Source organism: Kogia breviceps, chromosome 9 (genome assembly GCF_026419965.1).
Source record: "Kogia breviceps isolate mKogBre1 chromosome 9, mKogBre1 haplotype 1, whole genome shotgun sequence".
In the NCBI taxonomy this organism is placed as follows: domain Eukaryota; kingdom Metazoa; phylum Chordata; class Mammalia; order Artiodactyla; family Physeteridae; genus Kogia; species Kogia breviceps.
In genome coordinates this window covers 61,527,026-61,554,222 of record NC_081318.1, presented here as the reverse complement: position 1 = coordinate 61,554,222, position 27,197 = coordinate 61,527,026, and the positions used below count along the sequence as shown (strand labels likewise).

Here is a 27,197-nt window from a genome sequence, read left to right as displayed (position 1 = left end):
TTTTTAGGTGTTAACAAGGTCACCCAGTTTTAAATCAGCTATAACCTGCTGTCGCCCCACAGTTTCTCCCATCAAATCAATGAGTCCCACTAGATTGATCTGATTAGCTGTGTCACTGCTTTTCTTTATTGGTTGTGAGAGCCTTTCCTTGCTGCTAGGGAAAACACAAGGCAAAGCAATCAAAACAAAATCCCTCTTCACAATATTTCTCAAGGAGGAAAGTCCTGGAGATAAGGTGGTTGATTTAAGTGTCAAAATTGATTTTCTTAAGAATATTGATTTTTTAAAAAAATTTCTTGAGAAGAGGGAAAGGACAATGTGTCCTTTAGGTCCTGAGCACTCCATATGGGCTCTTTTCTATCAGTTGAAAAAACCGCAGGCCCTGTTTCAGAGTCTGTTTTTCTCCCTTTGTCCCTTCCCTCAATTCTTTTCCCAACATTACTTTGATTTTGTTACTCTCAGTTGTTTTCACATGAGATGCTGAGTTTTTCTTACCTAAATAATAGTGATCATGTCTTGAGTGCTCTCTGTGTATTATGCATTGCTCTGAGTACTTAACATATTTTATTTTATTCAATGTTTACAACAATCTTATGATGTGGGTACTATTATTATCTTTGTTTTATAGTTGAAAATTTGAGGCCAGCTAAAAACCCTGGAGTCTGCATGCTTAACCCTGTAAAGTTATATTGAGAAGGAGAATAGTAACTATTTTTTATGGTTTTCTCAATTAAAATTGCCTTGAAACAGTTAAGGAACATCCCTTCTCCAATGTTACTATTGTTCCTAGCCTTTTTTAACTTGGGCATTAGGGGTAGATGGGGAGAGCTCTGCCTAGACCGCAGGTGATAGGCTCAGCTCCCAGGTACTTGGGGTGAATGCTTACGTGAGCATCTTTTCTGCAGGAAAGGGGAATGTGCTGGGTGCCTGGCTAACTGCCTAGCCCTGCCTGTGCCATAGTTTAAGGAGTCCTCACCCCTGAATAAAAGAGAAGTTTCCAGCATGTTCAGGAGAGAACCCTGGGGTTGTGATGAGTCACCTTTTGCTGCCTGGAGAGGACACAGGACAGGCAGCTCCTTGTTTGGCCAGATGTGTCGGTTCAGGTGGTTCATATGCCCCCCAGACACACCCTTGCCAAGAGCTCCTGCCCAACTGAGAACACAGGCTGTTGGCAGCAAACCTGAAGCAAGACTGCTTGTTTCTGGGGAAACCAAAAAATGACTAAGCATCCTAATGACTCTGCTCTTCCATAGCATCCTGTGATTTCAGCTTATTTGTTCAGATGGAAGCTCTGTGAATAAGCCACTTCTTAGAAGGAGGTGCTGCTTTCCAAACAAATTCCAGAATCCAAAGAGCTTATTAGGCTTTTCAAAAAAAGATATACCAAGCTTCAATGTTTCAAATTGCCATGGTCTAGGAAGCAGAACTTGACTTTTGATCAGACCATTGGAAAAAGTCCTCATCTAATCTGTTTCTATTACATCTGTAGTTCAATTTTTCAAACTTTTTATTTTGTAATTATTATGCAGTTGATTTTTAAAAATAAGTTAATTCAGTATAATTTGAGTACACATCTGTGTCTACTTTGAGTGCACAATTCCCTGAGTTTTGATAGATGTATACACCCATGAAACAACCGCATAAGTAGGATAGAGAACACTTCTATCATCCCTAAAAGGTTCCTTATGCCTCTTTGCAATACGTGCTTCCCTTGTCCCTTAGATGCTACTGATCTGACTTGTCATCCTAGATTAGTGTACTTTCTAGATTTTTACATAAACAAGCTCACACCACGTGCACTCTTTTTGTGTAAGGCTTCTTACTGCCAGCATAATGATTTTGAAATGCATCTGGGTTGTTTTTTGTATCAGCAGTTTATTCTGTTTATTGCAGAGTAGACTTTACTTGAATTTATGGACAGCAGTGTCCACAGTGAACAGATTTTGCAGGATCCAAGGCAAATCAAGGAACCATCACATATTCCTTGACACCTCTTGCAGGAAGTATCACATAAGAATCCCATGAAAGCACTTTAGTTCTGAATTACCCAAGAGAGACCTGATGATTCCAAGGTGAAGAAAATACTTGTGCTGCTATTTTATTATGATTTACATAACAGTATTGAAACCTAAGAAACAGATTCAAACCAATCTCCTGGATATATTACTTGGTCCTTCAAAAGAGCAAGAGAGAGTACATAGAGATTTAAAAAATTCTTTATCACCTTTGATATTAAAATTTTTAAAGTCTTTATGGGAATAAAGGTTGTGGTAAATTGGTCTCATTCTCTGAAGATAATTAAGCAAAACATCCATTTAGTGTATCCTCTCCTTCACTTACAAAGAAGGGATCATCTTGATAATTTCTGTATCATCTTTAGAATCCTAGCCTTCATTAATTTATTAACTGTGGTCCACTTCCCAGTTTATCAAGGCTTCCTCTGTTTAGAGCCTTACTTCTGTTCTCTAAGATTTTATAATGGCTATTCTGCTACTGTAGTAAGCTGCAAATATTTTTTTTTGTCATAGAGTTTGTAATCCTTGCCTACTAAGTTCTTTATTCTCATCCCATTTGCTGTCATGCTAATAACTTTGACACCTTCCTCACATTTTCTCTGTTCCCTTCTCATAGCCTTGACCTCATGGTCACTCGCAAAACTGGCAATTCCATTCCAGCCTTCTTTTTTCACTTATATGCCATCACAAAACTCTGACTCCATTAATAAAATGCCCCTTCTTTTGCTCTGGTGAGGTCCATTCTCTATTTATATTTTTTCATTTAAACCAGTGGTCCACAACCTTTTTGGCACCAGGGACCAGTTTCGTAAAGACAATTTTTCCAAGGACTGGGGCGGGGGACGGGGGAAGGTTTCAGGATGATTCAAGCGCATTACATTTATTGTGAACTTTATTTCTATTATTATTACATTGTAATATATAATGAAATAATTATACAACTCACTGTAATGCTGACAAGGAGGCAGAGCTCAGGTGGTAATGTGAGCGATGGGGAGCGGCTGTAAATAGAGATGAAGCTTTGCTCACTTGTCCGCCCCTTACCACCTGCTGTGTGGCCCAGTTCCTCACAGGCCATGGACCACTACTGGTCCATGGCCTGGGGGTTGGGGACCCCTGATTTAAACTACAGTATCCACCTAGACCTTAATTGAACATGCCCTTCCCTCTGGCTTTGACCATATTCTCCCAGCTGTCCTTCACACTGCCTGCCTCTCCGCTTAAGTGAAAGGCCTCACTACTTCCCAATTCTCCAGCTCTGTCCACGTGGGCCCTTTTGTCCACTCTTTTTAAATGTCCCTTCTCACTGCTTCCTCTGTCTGATTGCCCACACTAGTCTTTTTTTTTTTTTTTTTTTTTTTGCGGTACGCGGGCCCCTCACCGCTGTGGCCTCTCCCCTTGCGGAGCACAGGCTCCGGACGCGCAGGCTCAGCGGCCATGGCTCACGGGCCCAGCCGCTCCGCGGCATGTGGGATCTTCCCGGACCAGGGCACGAACCCGTGTCCCCTGCATCGGCAGGCGGACTCCCAACCACTGCACCACCAGGGAAGCCCCCACACTAGTGTTTATGCCTTTTTTCCTTATAAACTTTGACATATAGAACAGCATTCCATCAAGGAGTTGGTCCTTTGCATTCCTTTATTCAAAATTATCCAGAAAGTCCAACTATTCCAAGAAACCATCCTGTTCCTCCCCCTCTACCCCCCTCCCCCCAAGTCTAGGATCTCCTTCCCAAGCAACTTGCTTTGCCATGTTTTCTATCACTGGGGCTTATAGGCTGTAAGTGCCCTTAGGGAACGGAGCTTTGTTCTTTGTTTCAAACAGTCTTATCTGTTATGTAGTTTTGAATCCATTTTTGTTTCCACAGAAATATAAATTCCAGCAAACACAAAATCAAGTGAGTTCCAAAAATAATTAGTAAGTTGTGCTGTTATGGTTTTTAAGCCTGTGGCACATATTTTTAAAGGGTAATATGGCAAAGCAGAAATTGAATTTTCAAATGAAAAGCTTAAAAAGTGTAAAAGTACACATCAGCCCCAGTAGCAGTTAAATTTATCAGTTTAAAATTGATAAGGATATTGCTTATTGTAAAAAGGTGGTAAAGTGACACAACTTTGAATTTTTCCTTATTTTAGTAGTTATTTTCAAATATTACAATTTGACTTGAATTATTAGTTGTTTTATTGTCTCTTTTGAGCTCCTTTCAAATTCCTTTCCTCTCTCTCCCTCCCAGAGGAAACCAAGTTTCTGACGTATATTTTAAATATTTTCACTATTTGGATCACATTGTATGTATTCATTTGCAACTTGCTTTTCCACTCAACTTTTTAGGAAATTTATCTACGTTAAAATACAGAAATTCAACGTATTGACTTTAACTGCTGAGTAGTATTTTGTTTATTGATCCATTATGCTATTGATGGATATTTTATTTCAAATTTTTCACTATTAAAAACAATGAATGCTGAAATATACAAGTACAAGAATTTCTCTAGGGTATGTCTGGAAGGGATGTCAGGATGGAAGCAAGGACTTGTCCTGGGCAGCCTAGAGATAAAGCATGTACATTTCAACTTTCTAGGCACAGCCCAATGCTCTGGAGAGGGTAAAGCCATTTTACACTAAAATTGTCAGTTTTTCTGAGTTCCCATTCTCCACATGACCTACTAGTTCTTAAAGATACAAGTATCTCATCTGCTTTCAGCCTGGGTTTACACTGGCTAGTAATTTAAAATCACTGGGGCAGGGGAGGAGGGAGGGAGAGGGAAAGAAAGCCATAGGTGAGACTGAATTTGGTGGACAGGGTCTGTGGCCAGAGTTTTACAGCTCCCAAGACCATGTTGTCAAACGTTCTCATTTTATAGATGTGGAAAAGGACCTGGAAGGATATATGACTTGCCTAAACCAGGTGGCTAGATAATGGTGGAAACAGGATGAAAACCCTAGATGATGAAATTCCCAGCCTAAATTTTTCTCTAATTAAATCCCTAGAATCACTTAAAGCATTTTGCTATCTTTTCCCTCTAAATGATTCATCTGATTGGAAATAAAGGTAGAGTCAAAACAAAACTAAAAGGATGCAGAATCCTCCATAAAGGTACAACTCTGACTTATCTTTAGCTTCTTCATTACATGCTTTATTTTTAACACCTTGCAACAAATATTCTAGTGCTTTTTGCTTCCATCTTCTATTTTACCATGTGTAAATTACCCCTCAGATTCAGTCATAAGGTATTAATTTGACACATAACTTCTGCCCTAAGAAAGCAATAATTCCAGCTGTAAACATAAGTTCTGTCCAGTGTTTGACTTCAGATACGACCTTCAGTGCTCTTGTCAGGTAATACCACACCGAGCTCGAGTAGGGTAGTGAGACCTACATATTGGACAAAAGCCACATCGGGAATTTTTCTAAAATTATGAATTTAAAGTAGTTTTGAAAAACATTCTGGCTACTTCATTTCTGTGTGGTTAAGTAGAAAGTAGCACTGAACTTGATTAGGCAGCTCAGCCCAAGTGTGTGACCATGGGCAAGTCACAGCACTGCGTCTCACGTTTCCTTACGAGAGAATGAGCTGCCGGACCGCATTGACTTGTAAGGCTCATTAACATTTCATGAAATTATCACCCTAAAATTTATGTTTTAATGCTGAAAAATAAGTGCATATCTGTAAAGGAATAGAAAAATAGATAAGAGAAAATACACAATTACATATTCTGCCGAAGTCTGTAAATAAAAGTGAGAAATTTCTTATTATGGCTGATTAAGCTTGTAGCCAGACTATGGAGATTACAGAGCTGATGAAAAAGAAACAAGAGATAAAACATAGGATGCAAAAGGATAAAATTTCTAGAAAAAATTACTTTTAATGAATGCTAGTGCCCTTCATGTCTTCTATTAGTAGACGGCTCAGCATGCTCCTCGGGTTGTTGGCTGGGGATTTATTGATTTTACAAGGTTAAAAAGGCTGAATTGCTATTTTTCTTGGAAATTGCATATCCCATAGGGAATAATTAAGGTTAATAAGAAGCTGGAAGCAGAACCGTGAGTTGAGTTAATGTTTCATTCTTTTTTCCCTCCTAGGATATCTTATTTGAAAAGAAGGTAAGCACCACATGCTGTGATTACTATGAATTACTCTAAAAGCTCACATAAGCAAACCAGCATTATAATTCACGTTAGAAGATAAGGTGTGACTAAATAAAAATGCTTAATTCTTTTTAAAATGAGCCACCCTATTTTGAGGCAGCCATTTGATTTATTTTATGTCACCATATCCACTTCAGGTTGGAAAATTTAGAAAAAGTAGGAAATATTTAAACGATTTCAGAAATCAATGATAACCAGACAACATAGTTTTTGCTGACTTTGATGTGACTTCTGTTTTTCTAATTCTGTCTCAATACCTGCTACTTATGGGGGTCCTCCACTCTAAGAACTGTGCCTAGTGTTGGCCAAGGTTAGGCAGTGTTCCTAGCTAAGGGACAGGGCTTAGAGTTGCCCCCTGCTGCCTGGTGGCTGGCTGACTAAGCTTATTCTCCTCCCTGTTGGTGGCAACCAGACCAAGTGACAAAGGAAGCCAGCCAATATCGACTGGACAGTACTCAGCACAATAGATGACCATCAGCTTGCTGAGGACAGCTCTACTGGATGTGTGTTTCTAGGCAAAGAGTTTGGAACATCTGAACTTTCTTCGATAAACTGCTTCTTTAACATTAGGAGTATCACATAAAATAATAGGAGCCAACCAAAGCTTGTAGAGCACTACGTTTCATTATTATATATGCCATTAAGACAGATTTAAAAAACCCCTCTGTCAATTAAACTATGATACAGTACCTTCTTATGAATTACAATTTTTCATTTTATACTATGGCAAGAGTCCTTTTAGATTTATTTAGTTATAGATTTTTAAATCCTGTTATCACCTCTGTGCATACAGATAAGGGAAAATATAAGCAAACTAAATTGGTTATTCCTAAAACTTCTTCACATTCAAAGTTGAAATCCTCTAAATCACTTTTTGTCTCAGAGTCATTATTGGCTTTTCTACACAATACCAGCCCCTGTGCCACCAAAAGCATTGGTGATGCAGCATTTCTTCAAGTGCTCTTGTTGTGTCTTTGGAGTTTTATTCCATCTCATTCTGGAAGCGCTGAAGTGCATGCGCAGAAAATACCAGCTTCATCTTGGGTGGGCCTGACTCATTTAATAGGCATTCTGGTTTCAAAGATGTGAAAATAAAGAAAAATATGCATCTTAGAATTGATAAAATATGGTAAAAGTCAAATTTTTTACTTTATGAGCAGTGATGTATTTGGTGTTTGTATATTATTGAGCCTGGATGTGCTGTATGGAAGAGAAACAGCAAAAATTCCAAAAGTCCACTGAAAATGTTTATTTTTCCATTTTAACTGGCAAATTGATGTTATACATAATTTTTTTTTTTTTTTTTTTTTTTTTTTTTTTTTTTTTTTTTTTTTTTTTTTTGACGGTACGCGGGCCTCTCACCGTTGTGGCCTCTCCCGTTGCGGAGCACAGGCTCCGGACGTGCAGGCTCAGCGGCCATGGTTCACGGGCCCAGCCGCTTCGCGGCATGTGGGATCCTCCCGGACCAGGGCACGAACCCGTGTCCCCTGCATTGGCAGGCGGACTCTCAACCACTGCACCACCAGGGAAGCCCGATACATAAATTTTTAATGGGACGTCTATTTTATTTAACCATGGCAACATTTAATAATACTTTATTAGCTGGGTCTTCCTAGATCAGAGTTTTCCTGGAAGAATTTAATAGGGAGAGCAAAAGCTCCATATATTTGCAAGGTAAAGTTTCTTCAAGGAGTGTTCCACTTAGCTGTGTACTGAATGAGATTTAAAATGCTATATTTCACTGAGTGTTAATATTGTGTTTCACTATTGATTTAGTGTGAATGCAAGATTTGTGAATGTGAGAAGGGGGGTCCAGGCGACCCAGGTCCTGCTGTGAGTATATTTCCGTTTTGAACTTAAGGTCAAGTCAGGAAGTCTTAGCAATGATAGCTCTGCCCTGAAAACACTGGGCTACTTTGTGCTGTTGAAAAGCAGTTGTGTGCAGATAGCAGCAAAAACAGAAACGCTGTTCCTTTCTTTTATTCCTAAAGGGATACATTCTGTCCTTAGAAATAAGCTTGAGATTTTACTGAACTGAATTGAGGGCAGATTTGGTTTAAAACAACAACGTTCTTCCCACGAAGGATATTTCAGCATCACTTCTGATGCAACAATTGAAGCCAGAATTTCTCAATACTGAAGTGAAAATTTAGAGAAAGAGCTCATACAAATCCTCAGTGCTCTAGGCAAAGTTTTATCCTACTTCCATCTAGAAACAAGTGACCTCTCCAGAAATTGTGTTTTCACACTTAGCCAAGTGCAACCCCAGAACGCCTCGTGGGGAGGAAGTTTGTCAGGAAGCTCTGGGAATCAGAGTGAATGGTGTGAAATGGAAGACACCACTTGGCAAACAAAGGTAAATGGCAGGATTTACTAAGATGATTCAATACTTGAAAAGATAATCCCCAAAGGAGTGCTTCCTTTATATTCTGCGCTAATATCTGGTAGGTGCCATGTCTGCCCTGGGAAGGCATTGGAAACGACATCACAATGACTGGAGACGCTGCATGTTTCTCTAACAGACACCTTCAGGTGCCTCCACGCTGCTGCTTCAGTTTTTCATTTACTTCTGTGATTTCAAACCTTAGAGGTCAAAAGCTCTGTGGAGATATTTCACAAAAATTCATCGATAATGTTTTTGAACTGATGCTTGTATTTGGGGGCAGGGAGGGAAATGTGTACAGTGAATTTCTTAGACTATAACACATTTTCCCTTGAGTCTTGGGTCCAAAGCCTATACTTTTTCAAATCATTCTACTAATCAAGGCATTAGAAAGAGGAAGTGTTTTGTCTTTTTTTTCTTCAAAATACAAGTTAGATACATTACATGATAATGTGGCAGTCAGTAGAAGCTGATTTTGGCCAAGGCAAAGGTTTAATTTTCCCTTCCTATAAAGTCTTAGTTTATACTTATTACACCAAGAGATTGCCAGGGAAGGTTTGCTTGGGATATTCAATTATGTTTTAGAAAAAACAATAAAAAGAAACCTTACAACTGCTGAGCTAATCTGACAATTTCAGTCCCTTAATATTGTTGGAAGAGATTACTGTACCATGTTTTAAAAGGGATGGCCATAGAAATATGTTATTTAACATTTCTTGAGTGTTCCCAAAACCAGTTCACAGAAAAGCGAGATTTTTGGTGGTTTGAGAATAGGAAAATAAAATGCCTTTCTAGAATAAGATTGAAGAACTCTCTTCTTCCATCTTTTGAGATTCTCTCTTGGACAGCAGGGGTAGAGAGACATTATCTTTTTTGAGCAAATCTAGAGAATCTGCCATTTCAAGACTGTGCCATCTTCCTGGTGTGTAGTAAGGGAAAATAGAGTTGCATCTCTGCTTGGTATGTAAAGTGTTTTTTACAATCTTCTCTAATTTTATGGAATGAAGCTGATCAGAAATTAATGTAAGGTATAGGAAACTAATAGAATGCCTGCTCCATATAATCTTTTTTACCTTTGCCTTCAGGGTACACATGGAAACCCAGGTATCAAAGGTGAGTGAGGGAGCTTCCCTGGTGGCGCAGTGGTTGAGAGTCTGCCTGCCGATGCAGGGGACACGGGTTCGTGCCCCGGTCCGGGAAGATCCCACATGCCGCGGAGCGGCTGGACCCATGAGCCATGGCCGCTGAGCCTGTGCGTCCGGAGCCTGTGCTCCACAATGGGAGAGGCCACAAGAGTGAGAGGCCCGTGTACCACAAAAACAAAAAAAAACAAAAACAACAACAACAAAAACCAAAGGTGAGTGAGGACCTAAAGGAAACCCAGTAAATGAATAAACAGCTTTCACTTAAACCAGTGTATCACCTTCTAGGTCTACTTAAATAACAAAAATTTAAAAACCAAAGGATTGTAGTATATGTCAATGCCAAAATCTGATGATTCCCATGAAGAATACAGGTTGTTTACTTCCTACATTATCTGTCTGGTTTGTGTAAGCTTGTATTTACAAATTCTGAGAAACATATGACGATTTTAGTCAATAAGTTCAGGAAACCTAGGGAGCTGAATAAAGAGAAACTTGTTCTTAAATAATGGTGGCCTAAATTAATTACTACAATGTTCCACGAATCACTAATACATATTCAAAAACAGGTTGCTATTGACACTTGTATTTTTTACGGATTCACTGGATGGGTAACTCACCTACAATAACAATAGGAAAAACACCAGATTGTCTCTTACTCTCAAACCAAGTTCAGGCATTTCCCCAATTCTTTTCTTTGTGTATTCATCAAAAAAATCCTAGATTAATTTTTTAAAAATCATATCATTGTTGGGATGATGGACTTCCAAGTTCAAGAGCAACAGAAAGAATCATAGGAGAGAGATTAGCAGATGTAACCATGTGAAAATTTGAGGAAAATTCGTATATAATGAAAAATAATAATTAAAATAAAGAGGAAAACATATAGGGAAATGTTTATGTCAAAATACAATGGACATTGGGTTAATTGCTATTGTACATAAAGACTTTATAAAATAGGTGAGAAACTAGTAATTAAATGGTCAAAGGACACAAACAATTTTCAAGAGAGGAAATAAACCCAGTGAAAAAAGAAATTTTAAAAATGTTTAATTTCACTGGATAATGAATGAAATTGAAAGACAGACAATGAGGTACCCTTTACTACTAATTGTTCACATTTTAGAAACTTTGGACTCGAAGGGTGTTGGGTTGTTTTTTGCAGGGGATGGGAGTAATTTTCTAGTTCACGGAGTTTGTTTTTTTCTGTATTTTAAATTTTAAAAAACATTTCTTATAGCACTTAACACAGCAATATTAAAACAATAATAACTAGTGAAAGCAATGTGGTGGTGAAACTGGTTTCCTCTTCATTGCAAAGGTAATTTGGCACAAACACACAAACATTTTTGGAAGCAATTAGGCACTATGAGAAGCATTCAAATAGTCAAAATTTTAATGCCAGTAACTCCATTTCTGAGAATATGTTTAGGGAGGCAATGAATAATATAATAAGTTAGGTGCATGAAAGTATTTTTGCCAGTTGCCTGCTTGTCAAAGAAAGGGAATGTAAAGCATCCTTGGGTGGATTTACAACACACACACACACACACACACACACACACACACACACACACACACACACACACACCCCTACACTCACCCACTTTGTGTGGGTCTAAATTGATGCCATCATGTCTTCTTTTTGCTTTGTTAAATACCTGTTGTAAGTCTTTGCACACATTTCATTTATTTGCCTTGTAATTTTGTGCCATATAATATATTTTCCTAAGTCTTGCTGAAATCAAGCAATCACTCTTAAGGACATTTTGGAAAACATTCCAAAGCCCCTTGGAGAAAAGCCAGAGTAGCTGGCTCCGAGTGGGTACAATGCTATATTTGAGAACAACGGCCATGTTGTTAAACTAGGATGCAAGTCTCAGCCTAAGCTGTGAAAATATACCTGGATTCTGCACCCTATACATCTGGCTTCACTCCAAAGGGCAAAGGCTATCTGAGCTGCTATTTTCTTCCCTAGACTGCATGGTGAAAATGTCAATGGCCAAGGTCAAAGATATTTTCCCCATTGGTTTAACATATTAATCTGGGAAATCTGAATAGTGAATTTTATTGAGCAATCACTCGCTCTGCAGGGCCATGGAATTTTGACTAAGTTTTTTCTTGACACAGGGTGATGCTCAAAAAGAGGAACCTGGAGAAAGAGGCCCAGGGATACGTACACAACAGAAATGCCTTCCTAAGAAAGTAATCCCAGGACGCTAAGATTCTGTAATGGATCATTTTGACCCCTGCAATGCAAGTGCAAAAATGATTTATGTCCACGTGTGCTCTTGATGGCTCAGACAGGCAATCAGACAGATTATGATCTTAGAAGTGGAAATGTGAGGAGAAAATACTCTGTCCAAAAGGAGTGATGATGGGACAGGGCGGTCCGCCACATGACATTCCTTGATACTCATATTTAGATTTGTGAAAAGCTCAAATAAGAAAAATATTTTGCTCTGCTTCTTGTGTTTTTTTTTTTTAAATAAAGAGTAAATTAAAATTCTGGGAGCAGAAGAATTACATAATCTCAAGTATCCTTTTGTAAATCCAATTCTATAGGCAAAAGAAGAGATTGTTCTAGTTGATTTATTATCCCTAAAATTAGAAGATGTCAAGAGATTGTGTGAGAAATAATTATAGTACATTTCTTCTTTTGCATTGTCCTGGAGAACTGCAGCAGTATAGCAAATAGCAGACAAATGTACAGTGACTTAAAAGGAGCCTGCGTGGCATTTCTCCTCCCAGCTTTTCCCCTTGGATGAAAGCCCAGGACTCAGACCCAGAGGTTTTCAAAATGGTTCTCTTGGTGTTTTTAATCAATTTCATGAAAAATTTTGATAGAAAGTTTGATAATTTCAACGGAAATTCCTTCAGAAATTTGTGTTACTCATTCAGGAAAGACTTCTTAGGGTATCTTATATATATAAAGCCTATTGTTATGTGAAAATAAAATTAAGACAAAGCACTTATTTTTGTGAAACGTTCATTATCTCAGAGGAGAGGTAAAACAGCTACAATATGAAGTGGAATGTCAAAATATTGTAAAAATTTCACACATAAAGTATAATGGACATTCAGAGGAGACCGGAGCTATCAGGTTAGGTTCTATAGGATGACCCCTGAAGGGTGTAGGACTGGGGCAGGTAAAGACAGAACAGGAAAGTGGAAGGGGCAAGCATTCTAGATGGAACGTGCTGTGAGCAGCAACCAGAGGGAGGGCAAAGTGTGGGGAATGGTGAGATGGGGTGCCTAGGGAGGAGTATTGGTGGAGCGCGTGGTCCATGCCGGCTGGAAGGCTGGGCTTTGCAGGGTGATGGGCACCTCCTGAGATTTTAGATGAGGCATATGGCCCAAGAGCTGTGGATCTGGAAGATTAATCTGGCCTGGCTCTAAAAGCAAAACTGAAGTGGGAACAAGCAAAAGGAAAGAGCATTTTGAAGAAGGTTTGTTGTTACGGGCCGTAGGAGAAGTAACAGGGTCATTAGCTAGAGCTGCTCCAGCCAATGTGAAAGCTGCTGGCCATGTGTGCTTACTGAGCAGTTGAAAGAGGCTAGCCGGAGTGGAGGTGTGCTGGAGGAATAAACTACACACTGAATTTTTATGACTTAGTACCAAAAAAAAAAAGATGTAAAATATCTCATCAGTAATTTTTTAATATTGATCATATGTTAAAATGACAGTTTGGGGACCTATTGTGATAAATACAATATATTATTAAAAACTAGTTTCACCTGCTCATTCTTGCATTTTTTAAGTGGCTGTTAAGGAATTGAAAATGACATAGGTGGCTCATGTTATACTGGACAGAACTGGGCTACAGTGAGGACAAAATAGAGAGGAAGAGAACATTGTGAGAACCAGGAAGGTGTAGAAATGAGGGGATGCAGTGACTAGCTCTACCTCAGATGTTCGGCAAGATTTACTGAGCACTTGCCATGTGCTGGGCCCTCTTTTAGGTGCTGGGGATACAGAGGTGAGCAAGGTGGAGAGAACCTGTTTCATAAAGTGTTCAATCAACAGACCAACAAGTGAGTTAGAACTCCAGTCAGTGAGAGGGTTATGAAAATATAAAACAGGGTCACTAGGGGGTCCTAGGCAGAAAGAGCAGCAAATACAAAAGCTCTGAGGCGGGAGCAAGCTTGGTGGGCCCAGGAAACGCAAAGAGAGACAGAGTTTGAGGAAGAGTGACAAGGGAGATAAAGCTATTAGGTAGGCAGGATCTAGATCACACAGGGCCTTGTTGGCCAGGGTCAGGAGAGTGGATTTAAAACTAAGTGCCCTGGGGCTTCCCTGGTGGCGCAGTGGTTGAGAATCCGCCTGCTGATGCAGGAGACACGGGTTCGTGCCCTGGTCCGGGAAGATCCCACATGCCGCGGAGCAGCTAAGCCCGTGAGCCATGGCCGCTGAGCCTGTGCATCCGGAGCTTGTGCTCCACAACGGGAGAGGCCACAACAGTGAGAGGCCCGCATACCGAAAAAAAAAAAAACAAAACAAAACAAACAAACAAAAAAAACTAAAACTAAGTGCCCTGGAAGCTGTTGGAGGATTTTAACTGGTTGGATTAAAAGAATGGAAGGGGCAAGTTGAGAGCAAAGATGATTATAAATTTTGATTCTGTATGATTTGAAATATGATGGTACCATTCATAGAAATAGAGAAGTCAGAAGCAAATTTTGCGGAGACCAATGAGTGCAGTGCTGAATATCTTAAATTTGAATATTTTAAAACTAGTAAGTAAGGTGCCCTGAAAGGAAGAAAGAAAGGTGAGATCAACCAAACAGTAAATTGACCAGAGAGTTCAGAAAACAAAAACCGAAAAACAGGAAAAAAAAGAGAGTATACTATAAAAAGTAATATTCCTTTATTTTTGTAAACTGTATTGGCCCCTTCCTAAATACAATCTTAATGCTCTTAACATAAAATAATACAGAATTTTAAATATGGTAGTATATTATAAGCCGTGGAGGGCACCCCAGAATTCCTGAGATTGAAAGTCCAGCCTTTTTTAGTGCTGCAGACATGAATAGTTTTTATAAAGAACCCCAATTTAACTATCTTAACGTGGCCTTTAATTTCAAGCACAGTACTAAACATAAAACCGTTTATGTGAATAAGTATTCCTGACATGGATTAAATTGTAGTGTGACAATTTTTTTGACTGGTTTTACTTTTGTTTTCAATTTCTCAGTGACTGCACATTTGGGGAGAAATGTTATTTCCTTCCTAAAGAATTCCTTTTTACCTTTTGTAAAAAAGTCATACACAACAAAATTTTGTACTCTGACTCACAAGTAACTACAATCACAGCTTGTTTATTTCATTGGTTTCTCCAGCTCACTTAAAATATGTCTTACAATTCTATTTTCATACTTAGAAACCAATTGTATGAAAAAGACATGTGATCGTATTAGAAAGAGACTTGCTGTTGCTTAAAGTTGGTAATTTCCCAGTCTGTTTAATATTCAGTATTGTGTTACTTAAAGGGTTTATGGGCAGCGACACAATGGAGAAGGCTGTGCAGAATTCCCAAGAGTGACAAACAAAAGCAGCAGAAGCACTGGCCCCTTATTTAGCCTGAGATAAAATACAGTAACTTAAAGGTCACTGTCTCACTAAGGTTGACAAAGGAACCATTCATTTCCTGATGTTCTATATTCTAGACTGAATTTGAAAGGAGGATCATAATGGATATAAATATTTACGGACATTTTAAAGGCCATTATCTCAGCTCATTTTCAAAGCCAATTTTTCTAACCGTCTCTGTGAAGCATCCTCAGCTCTGATAGTTCCTAGTTTAAAAGTCAATATAACAATTTTGAAAGCACTATTATAGGTCATCACTTCTACAATGAGATTCAGTGTATAGTTTCTCCTTTAGCTTTGGGCCAAAGGGTAAGAAATGGAGTTTGAAAAAATATGTGGAACTGAGAATAGAATGTAATAAAAGGAAAAAAATAGGTTCTTTTCTTCCCCCTACTATATGCACATTCCCTAAGGGCAGAGAGAAGTGAAAGACCTTACCTTTATACGGTCTTAATTTCCAAGACTATACAATGTGTTTTGTTATACTTTATAAATGAAAAACATCAACTACTTCCTCCAACTATGCCTTCTAATGTCATATTTTACTTTTCTTTTCTTTTTTAATTAGGGAATCCCTGGGTACAAGAGTCAGAAGGTAAGTTGGTAACAACAAATAGATCAGAATTTCATAAAGAAAAACAGCAACATAACTGTATTTATATACTTAATAAAAGTTATTTTCCTTTATTTTTGTAAGTCTGGATTCTCAGATTCCTAAGTATATTCTCAACTCTGTTAACATAAAATAATAATAGAACTTAAGATACAGGTGTATGTTATGAAGGATGGAAGGAAGCCTAAGATTCCTGAGAATCCAGCCTCTCTTAGTCCTGCATATACGAATTCTTTTAATAGAGAACCCCAGTTTAATGGTCATGCAATACGGGTATCAAGATCAAAAGTTTCTATGTACAAATGGATGCAGCAATACTACAATTAGGCTGCTGCCTTGGTGCTTAACTTCCTATGAAATGTAGACACAAGACCCTCTCATGGGGGAAAGAGGATCTATCCTGGTTAAGCAGTAAAGAATTACTTAGTTCATTCCATCAGGCACCTGGGTAGAGCTTGCAGGGGCAGTAAATTTGACAAACAAAGGTTATGAGTTGGTAGATTATTTTATTATTCTTTGCAAATTACCAATTAGGAAATCAAACTGCTTCCAAAGAAATTAACAGGTTAGACTGGGGCTCAGGAATCTTCGAGAGGGTTCAGTGGTTCATTCATAAGTTTAAGCCACTATTATTATATGCTCTCTATTATCAGATTTTTCTGTCTGAAATCAGAACATACCCCTCATCATTCGTTCTGTCCTACAACCCTCAGACCTGGGAAAGAGGCATGCACTTTACAGGGTCCTGCTCTGGGTCTCCTCGGGAGCTAGGAGTCTGCAGAGTGAGAGGCCCATATCCCCTTCTCCTGGATCATGCTTTGGGTAACCAAGCCCCTAGAAGTCCCTGCAAAATGGCCTGAGCCTGCTTCGAAGGCACACACGAATCTCCTTCCCATGTCCATCTTCTTCCTAGGCCTGAGGGAAACCAAATGGAAACTTTGTTGGGGCAGGAGGGGACCACGGAGGGGGCTTTGTTGTGCTGTCTGTGGCACCATCACAGACACATACAGCTCCTCTGGCTGTGGGAGGAGCTGGGCTGTGGGCTGTGGGCATGGGCCTCCCACGTGGACCTCTGAGGAATTCCAAAATTCTCTAACTTTTTACTCCTTTTGGAGATATATTTGTCAAGAAAGGAAGCCAGAACATGGCTAGTTTATTAGCTCGACTTGGAACTTTCAGCTACTTAGATAGGTGGTATGTGGGCCTCTGTTTATACTCTTTCTCTGGGCCCTGTAGACAGTAGGGGTGAACCTACACACAGGCATATAAATATACCCCTAAACACTGGAAATGTTAGGTCAAAAAGGGGAAGAGTGTAAGAAATGCCATGATTCTGTACTTGGCCATCAGAACCTGGACAACTCAATACCTTAGAGTGTCTGTTTCTTCATCCATATAGAAATGGATTAATACAAGCCTCCCTAATTTACAGGGTGGTTGGAGAATCAAATAGAATAATGGATGTGACAATGTATTTTAAATTATTTGCTGGTCTATAAACATAAGGTGCTATTATAAAGAGATAGGGAACAAATGATAATATGGGAAAGTTAAAAAAACTTCCATGATTGTAAAACTGTCCTATATATAGAGTTGAAGAAAATTCTCCATGCCACTACCATTTTGATTTATACAGTATGCTAATTATCAACACCAGGAAACTCTCTGTGTATTTTTTTTTTTTTTTAAAGATTCACTTAAACTTCTGGGGAATTATAGATTCACTGGAGGGGTCCTCGTTTGGAAAATACAAGCTGTCGGAGCAAAATGACCCTGAACCGTCGACATTCAAACCAGAATTTCACCAGGATAAGCAGCGTCAGAAATCGAGGCTGGGAACAGAGCTCATCTGTTCAGTTTTTTCTGAAGCACTTGCTCTTGGGAACTTTGTAATTCTGACCATTCCACAGAGATTACTGAGCCCATCAAAAAAGAAAACGCCTTTGCAGAGGTGAATAACATGAGTCCAGTATCTTCATTGATGGGAATCTGCCCCCATGCTAATGCTGTTCCTCAGGACCCTATAGCTAACAAATCTGTCTGGACAAATGGAACGTGAATTCTAGCCCAAAGAATTTTTAGCATATTTATGGTACTTTTCTGTTTTATATTTTGGTGGTTGACTCATTTTATTTCCATCCAACATTCTTCAATTAATTGCTTTCTAATGGATTCTTCAAGAGCGATTTTCTATTTGCATTCAGCAATAAATGTTCAACTTGTTTTAAGTGAAAGCTCAGTTTTTCCTGGGTCAGTTTGACTCACAATGTGATGTGGAGAGAGAACAGATGGGTTTTGTTTGTTTGTCTGTTTTAACTTTTTATTTTATATTGGAGTATAGCCGATTAACAATGTTGTGATAGTTTCAGGTGCACAACAAAGGGAGTCAGCCATACGTACACATGTATCCATTCTCCCCCAAACTCCCTTCCCATCCAGGCTGTCACATAACACTGAGTAGAGTTCCCTGTGCTACACAGTAGGTCCTTGTTGGTTATGCATTTTAAATATAGCAGTGTGTACATGTTGATCCCAAACTCCCTGACTATCCCTTCCCCCCACCCTTCCCCCCGGTAACCATAAACAGATTGCTTTTGAATAGAGACATAGCTGGATCTAAAAATTGTACCTGCCTCTTGCCTGATCCCAACGCCAGCAATACCCCATGCAGGACCCTAGGCAGAAGTGTGAGGTTAGTGGAAAGTAACTTGCAGACCATGGCAGCGTGCCCTGTTCAGCTTTGCGTGGCTGAGGGAGAACATGGACTTGGGAGCCTAACAGACTCAAGCTTGTGGTCATGGGCAAGCTACGTAATCTCTCTGAGCCTCACTTGCCTTGTGTATGAATGGAGATACATACACCTTGCACGGCTGTTGTGGTGGTCACCAATAACGTCAAGACTTTGGCACATACTCTGCATCCATAACTGGTGGTCACAATTATGAAATTCCTTCTCAGAGCGAAGTGTGGTCTGCAGGTTGGCAGTCAATCTGTGAAGTATTTGTTGCTGTTTTGTGATGAGATGAAGCTTGCACAAGAATATAAGTCCACTGTATCACTAAACGTACTGCTTAGTTCAGCTGACATTTATTTTTCATAGCAAGACTTCCCTAATGAAGGAAGCAGGGCAGTGATGAACATTCTAGTGCAAGTTCCTTATGTAGTGGCACTTTGAGTAGCATGCTTTAGAGGAGAACAGAAATAATAAAGCAGCAACAGAAACAGAAACTAGTAGTGAGGGCACCAGCCTAGGAGTCATTGGCTGACATGGACATTTTCATAAATCATTTAACCTCCCCAACTGAACTGCCCTATCTTAAAAATATGAATTGCTTCGAGGCTCAGAATAAATATAGATATGTATGAATACACTTTGAAAAGTCTAACTTCAGTTGCTTTTCTAATTGACCTTGTTACTTTTTAGTTCTAATTATTAGAAGTCTTGAAAGTCTGATATAGTGGATTTGTATTCAGAGGCCCCAATTCTCATTCTATCTGAACAAGCTACTTAACCTTTTAAATCACAAATTTTCAGTCTGTGAAACTGGGCTAATAATATCTACCTCAGACAGTTAATGTCAGATTAACTGACATAATGTCTGTAAAATAACATTAATAATAAACAGGAAAGCATAATTTAAATGTTAATTTGTTTTTCCATTAATATTCCAGGAAAGGCAGGACAGCAGTCTGTGGTGATGGAAAATACACAGCATGCTTGTCGCCATGCCCAGCTCTCTCTCTCTCACCGCAGACCTTGATCGTTCATCATGGCTCCTTTCTCCACCAAGTCTGGACATGCTCTCAGAATCTGTCTCTCACAGTTCTCTAGGCAAATACTACTAATTGATCAAAGTTGGTGCTCAGGCTGGAGCATGTGGTGTTGTGGAAAGAATAGGGACTCGGAGTCTGAGTAGACCTGGGTTGAGACCTGATTCTTCTTACTAGCTCTAGGATGGAGCAAAGTTACCTTGTTGAGCTTAAGTTTCCTCATTTATAAAATAAGATGAAGGTGAAGGTGATTATGAGGTACACACTGCCAGTTATAAAATAAATAAGTCACAGGGATGTAATGTACAGCACAGGGAATATAGTCAATATTTTGTAGTAACTTTGGATGGTGTGTAATCTAGAAAAATATTGAATCACTATGTTGTACACCTGAAACTAATATGATATTGCAAGTCAACTATACTTCAATACAAAAAGACATCTATGGATCAAATTGAAAAAAGAAGAAAAAAAAAGAGGAAAAAAAATAAAATTAAAAAAAAGAAAAAAGAAAGGAATTGTAAAACTAATCTCATTGGGCTATAATGTGGATTCAATTAAATCATATATGCAAAGGGCACATAAAATATGGCAGATGCTCTTTAAACCTTAGTTTCTTTCCTCTTAATTTGCTCCATGTCTCAAAAATGTTAAACCTCATTAGGTGGGATCACTAATTTGATTATGTTAAGAATGACTCATGGATAAAATTTTTCAGAGTTCAATGCCCAAACAACCCACAGTACTGAGGATAAAATTGTGTATAACTCATCAGACTGCTCATGTTATAAGATTCTGCTGGGAATCTTTTAAAAGAATCCGAACACTGAATGACTGCAAATGTCTTCTTATTTCATGTATTCATTTTTTTAGGGTGAACGTGGAGAATGCGGTAAACCAGGAATAAAAGGTGACAAAGTAAGGAACTTGTTTTTAAAATGCTAACATCTGTGATCCCTTTGGGACTGAATTTCCTTAAGAATAAATTCCTGGATTCATTATGTAGCTCTCACTATTAGAATTAGAGAGACATCGGCTCAATTTTCACGTCTAAAACATGAAGCAAAAAACAAAGCTATCCCTAACTTTATTTAATGGAGCCCCCAGAGGCCTTTCTTACGGACCATTAAGACCTTGCCTTGCGGCACCCTAACCTTTGAGGCCAGGCCCACTAAATGCTATGGTGAAAAGAATAACTTAACCAGCAAAGTCAATCAAGCTCCAGTTGGGTCAAAGGAGAACTGTTTTCCAGATGTAAACGCTGAGAACAAGCATCTTCCAAAGTAGAGTGCAGAACTCTATGAAATAGGTTAATGAAATACTTTTCAGTAATGTGGAAGAACTAGACACAGATAAAGATTTGAAAATACAGCAAGCCACAGATAACTGGGTAGTTATTTACCTTTCATTAAAAAATAAATATGAATAAAATGTGTAAACTGGAGACAATATTAAAATGTTAAGGAGTTCCTTAATGGACCAGAAATACATAGAGAGTATATCTGAAACATGATAAAGGGTCCAAAAAAGTACAGAGTAAAAGTAAATAGTTTTCATTATAGTTAAGGACTCTTACCAGCATGCCACCAAGATACCAAAGTCTTTCAATATCTATTTTTTAATTATGGGAAGAGTCAAGGAGAGAAAACGAGGAGGAAGGTGAAAAGAAAAGGATAAAATAGTGACACTGGCCTATGTAACTAAACACTTTAAATAGGCTGAGACTTTCTGAAAGCTTTTAAACTACTGTAGAGTTAAAGGTCAGATGAATCTGAAAAATGTAGGCTTGGTAATTATCTCTGGACAAAATGAAAGGTGTGATAACGAATGGATTCTTCCTGGAGAATAATTGAAAATGGGAGATGGACATAGACTTGAAAATACAGAAGAATGGACACATAGAATAGAACAAAAATGAGTCAAAAAATAACTGGAGAAACTACTTGAAATAAAAATGGCTGACAAAGATTTAATATAGTTCATTGACTAAGATGGCAGGAATTGTTAAATGCCCTATTATTTTCTGTGCTAAAAAGAAAGAAAAAATACTGCCCATTATAAATGTAAGGTGCAACTGATTGTACGATGTATCCCAACTTCAGAGATGTAAAAATCTGAAAAAATGCATGTCTAAGGTCAATGAAATATAGTGCCCTTGATGTGAAGAGTTCATGTAAGTTTACACATAAAACGTACAAAGAACACAAAGCAACATAAAAGAGGAAATATAAATGGGTAATAAATGAAAAAATTGTCCAAACACATAAGCAATCAGGTAGGTAAAATTAAAACATTAAAATATTACTTCACCTATCAAATTAGCAAGCACTGAGATAATATATAATACTCAGTATTGATGGAGATATTGTAAGATGAAGATGCACTCTCTATACTCAGGTAGTGAGAATGGAAATCTGAACAAAATTTATGGAGGAAATTTTTATTTTTCTTTCCATATATGGTGTGAGAGACAAAAGAGGGTGAATGAGAGCCTTAAATGTGCTTACAGTCTCTGTGTCAGTCATCTTCTAGGAAATTATCCTTGGGAATGAATCAAAAGTTGAACAAAGATTTATACACAAAGATATTCACTATACTATTGTTAACAATAGAAATCATCAGAAACAACTTAAGTGTCAAAATTAGGGAAATGAGTAGCTATGACAGAATCATATTCTTGTATATTATTCAGTTTACTAAGAGTTTTTAATGACATGGAAAAATATTTTTGATAGAATGGAAGACCAGATAAGTAGGACACAAAATTGGATATACACTTTGGTCAAATTATTTAAAGAAAGACCTACTGGATGAAATAATAATATTGGATGAAAATATGCCTAAAATGTTAACAGCTGTTGCTGTTAGAAATTTACCTTTTTCTATAATTGTCAAGGTATGCCTATTATAAACAGGTTACATTTTGGTTTGTCAAGGTATGCCTATTATAAACAGGTTACATTTTGGTAATCAGAAAAAAAGTGGAAATCTGAGAAAAGAGAGACTAGATAATATTATATTGTCATAAAAACAAACTTTAAAGGGCTTCCTAGTTATGGGACATAGTGAAATAGTTTCTGTTAGAAGAGTGTTGAGTATGAGTTGTGTTTTGCCAAGTTCTATGTATAGAAGATGGGCAAGAGAGTGATCTAGACATTGTGGAAACGCACTAAATTGTTTGTTGTTTTTTTAAAAATTTATTTTATTTATTTATTTTTGGCTGCCCTGGGTGTTTGATACTGCTCATGGGCTTTCTCTAGTTGCTTCAAGCAGGGGCTACTCTTCGTAGTGGTGTGCGGGCTTCTCACTGCGGTGGTTTCTCTTATTGTAGAGCATGGGCTCTAGGCACGCAGGCTTCAGTAGTTGTGGCACGTGGGCTCAGTAGTTGTGACATGGGGGCTCTAGAGCGTAGTAGGGTCAGTAGTCGTGGCGCACAGGCTTAGTTGCTCCACAGCATGTGGGATTTTCCCAGACCAGGGCTCGAACCAGTGTCCCCTGCACTGGCAGGCGGATTCTTAACCGCTGCACCACCAGGGAAGCCCACTGAATTGTTAATTTAACTGACATTGCCTTGCTGGAAGGAAACAATATTCCACCAAGTTTATTGCTTTCTAAGGATTCTTAAGAAATAAATTTTTAAAATTCTGATCAAAATGTCAATATACAGGCAAAGGACTTAACCTAAAATCGTGTTTTCATGGAGTTTGTTTACTAGACAAAAGTTTACTAACAAGTTGGCTTGTTAATTAGGATCGTTTTGTTAACAGTGAATTTGTTGGCTTTGATGTTTGGATAACCTGGGAAGACTGGCCATTACTAGGCACACAGTTCCTTCTCTTCCACGTAAAATCATTGCAAATTGAATGGATATTTAGAGCAACTTACTGTTAATTGTATTCCGCAGGGATCCCCAGCACCAAATGGACCAAAGGGACCTGGAGGACTTCAGGTAAGGAGGCGAAAACCAAATCTAAGTCTGTATTAGAATACCTAGGGAGCTTTTAAAATCTCTGTGCCCACTTGCACCCTCTACCAATGTCCGGGGATTGGAGTCAGGCATCAGTATGTTTAAAGATTCTCAGGTGATTCCAATGTGAAACAAAGTCTGGAAACTGGTGCTCTAATATTTTGAATAACTAACTCAGGCTCCTTCAAAGATAGGTGCCGGCAGGTGAGTCTACTTAGTGAGTAGCTGAAGGGATAAAAGTTTAAAAATTAGAGTTTAGGAAGATGAATAAAGTCAAAGTAGTTAAAAGCAGGATGTAACAATGTTTGCATTGCTGCTCTAATGCAGTAGGAAAAGCTATGCATTTTATCTAAATTACAGCATTTGTATTGTTCCATCATGATAAGTAGTAACTGCTCAATAACATGGAATGATTCTTTAAAGCATTTACTTTAGACTTATCCCAGGGATTTCAGAAAATAATTGGATCAGTTTTTCCAGTCTGGGGACTTGTCTTGTCTAAAGCTGTAATGGGAAGAGGGTGTGTATGTGTGTGAAGAACTAATTTCAGCATTTCAAAAAGTCTACTGAAAATTATACCTTTACCCAAAATTTCCTAGATGGCATCTAGTTGACCATCAATGGCTTTGTTCTGGTCTGAAATTGTGTCAGGACAGGGGAGTAACTCTGATTATCACAGGTCATTGGAATCTCCAATTTACAGTTATATATGCCTTAGATATATATTTTTAAAGTTGTTGTTTATTCTTTCCAAAAAGGGGTCCAGCACAGGAATAATGTTGGAAAAGCAGGTTTAGAAAACAAACACCTCATTAATAAATGCTTGCTCTCAGTTTAGGTACTATTTTAGAAGCTGTGTGTTTGACACAAGGAATTTTATTTCATTCCATTTCACAATCGTGTGTAACCCCAGCTTAACTCTGAGTTAGTCTGACTTCTAACTCCAGGATCTCTAGGGACCCTAATGAATGATTCATTCCTGATTGGCCTTCTGTACACAGAACTAATTCTTGGTTTTCATCTTGGAGCAGGGCATTACTGGACCTCCAGGGGATCCAGGCCCAAAGGGGTTTCAAGGCAGTAAGGTAATCGTACCCGTTGATTATAGACACGCAGAGTGCCTTTCCCCTAGTGAGCTATGGTAATACACATTTTTATTAGGCAGAAGTCAATGGATTCTTTGAGGACAAATCTTTGGAAATACATAATAACCTGCAGGTGTTATACACAGAATCATGTTTAAGTACATGCAGGAAGTCAGTGTCATAGTCTTTTCATTTATTATTATTATTTTATTCAAAGGGGCATTATTGAATATAAGCCATTATTTTTGCAGTGTTTCCATTTTACTCCCGCCCTTTTCATCATTTTATGACTCACTAGAAACTGAAAAGTAGTAATAAGCAACACAATTCAAATCACTCTATTTCCCACAGGTAATGTCAACTCAATACACAGTTTATAAGAGAAGGGGATTTATAACTGTCATACCAACAAAAATTAAACTTTTTTAAATTGCGAGGGTATAATCTCTATCAATACCAGCCTTGTAATGTCATTCCACAGGTAACCAGGCAAGACGTATAGGGAGGGGTTGAATAAGAGCCAGATGGAGGGCTTCCCTGGTGGCACAGTGGTTGAGAGTCCGCCTGCCGATGCAGGGAACGCGGGTTCGTTCCCCGGTCCGGGAGGATCCCACGGGCCTCGGAGTGGCTGGGTCCGTGAGCCATGGCCACTGAGCCTGCGCGTCCGGAGCCTGTGCTCCGCAGCGGGAGAGGCCACAGCAGTGAGAGGCCCGCGTACCGCAAAAAAAAAAAAAAAAAAAAAAAAGAGCCAGATGGAACCAAAAGTTGAGATAGAAGGGATCTTTAAAAGACCTGTTTATAAGACTCCATTTTCCAATGAGAGTGGCCATTAATTTGCTGAAAACAAGTGTTTTAGTGCCTTTTTAACACTTCTCAGTGCTTAGTAAATTCCACAGATATAGTAAATATCTAACAAACGGTGTTGAGTTAGTGACTGGAGATCTGTGGAATTTGTGGCAGTAGTAACAGCAGACGGTACTGTCCCCAGAGGACCCTAGATAAAGCCAATCTTTTAAGGGTGCTATTAAATTTAAGTTGTGGGGAGCAGTTGGGCTACTTGACTGTTCTTTTTTCCAGAGAGAGGTAAGGGAGTGACAGATATACTATTTTTAATGAGATAATGACAATGTGTGATTTCCTGGGGCAGTTTTAATTGGCAAATTAAAATAGAATGAGCTTCTCAGTGGGCGTGCACTTAAGGTTGTCTGGGGAAACTGTCTTTTCCAGTCCTTGCCTATGATTAATTCTCTCTGGGGGAAAGAACTGGCTCTTCTGAATGCTGAGTAGAAGATTTTACAAAATTGCTTTGGCTGTAGGTAAAATCCTGCAGCAACGAAAAGAAAATATTTTGACAGTCCACACTTATTTCTAGGATTCTTTGGTTACCTAAGCTGATAATTTTCACATGTTTGTGAAAAAGAGGCTTAAAATCAGGGATCAGGTTTGGAGTTTGCAACAGTGATAGAATTACAGATTGTTCAAGCCACAAGGGATGTTAGAAATCATACTGGCCCAAAGTTTTCATTTTGGAAAATGAAAAGTCTGGAAATCAGGGCGTCTGTGGAAGTGCTGGGCTGGGAGAAGGGCACGCAGCTTCGGGAGATGGGTGATGGCAGTTCATAAAAATGTGCCATCGTTGGATCACTTCTCTTCATGTCTTATACAATTACTACTTAGATTTTTCTTTTAAAGTGAATTTATTGCCACAGAATTTAGTTTTTAATTCTAAGAAGGCATTAATTCTTTGAATAAATAATGAGTCAAGTATATTGGAGGAGGCTGTAATTTTCTGACATAACACTTCATGCTCGCCTTTCACATCATCAGCATAAAAGGAGTCACTTTTCCAAAAGTATCTGATGACTTCAACTTTCCAAGGGCCTCTCTTTTAAAAAATTCTTTTTTTCAAAAATTTTGGTGAAGATATTTAACGTAAAATTACCACAGGTTTAAAATCACAAAATTCACTTCCGGGTGAACACAAAAAATTCATTGTCAGTTAAAAAGATGTCAGTATCTAAAGAATATTGGGGGTTCTTGGGAGTGAGTGAGATGGGAATAAGCTTCTCATTTTTCTCCTAGTTATATTTTTGGCTTAAGGTCACAGATTTAATGGTCTCTTGACTGTTACTTGGAGACTATTACTAATTTCTACCCATCTTTGCATCTGTCAACCAGAGACACATGTCACATTCATTAATTGTCTTAGGTTTTATACATTTATTATTGTATTGTCTTAAAAGTCAGGTTTCAGGGAATGACTTCATCTTGCATCCCAGAATGTAATTCTAAATCTTAAAAACTTAATAAACTATTTTTTTTTGCTCAATCTGGAAACAATGTTTTATAGTGACATTTCTTTTTATCCATTACCATTTTATTACAAAATGGTTTTACGATATTGCTATTGCAATTCGTGCCAAAAAAAAAACCTTTAAAATTCAGTAATTCTGTATTTTCCAATGGGCACAGGGAGGATTAT

The 27,197-nt window shown here is 38.4% G+C and overlaps 2 protein-coding genes across 4 annotated transcripts in view; one reads left to right on the top strand and one right to left on the bottom strand.

Moving 5' to 3' along the window:
* Positions 1-27,197, bottom strand: part of MIOS (meiosis regulator for oocyte development) — a 325,043-nt gene that overhangs the window by 63,191 nt on the left and 234,655 nt on the right. The gene's annotated exons all lie outside the window — the stretch shown is intronic.
* The window catches only part of COL28A1 (collagen type XXVIII alpha 1 chain), a 154,457-nt gene that overhangs the window by 2,030 nt on the left and 125,230 nt on the right, over positions 1-27,197 (top strand). Inside the window, 9 exon segments of the mRNA XM_067041636.1 lie at positions 6,100-6,120; positions 7,942-7,998; positions 9,634-9,661; positions 9,906-9,931; positions 11,821-11,861; positions 15,847-15,874; positions 20,537-20,581; positions 23,568-23,612; positions 24,662-24,714. Of these exon segments, the coding sequence (XP_066897737.1) occupies positions 6,100-6,120; positions 7,942-7,998; positions 9,634-9,661; positions 9,906-9,931; positions 11,821-11,861; positions 15,847-15,874; positions 20,537-20,581; positions 23,568-23,612; positions 24,662-24,714 (344 nt within the window).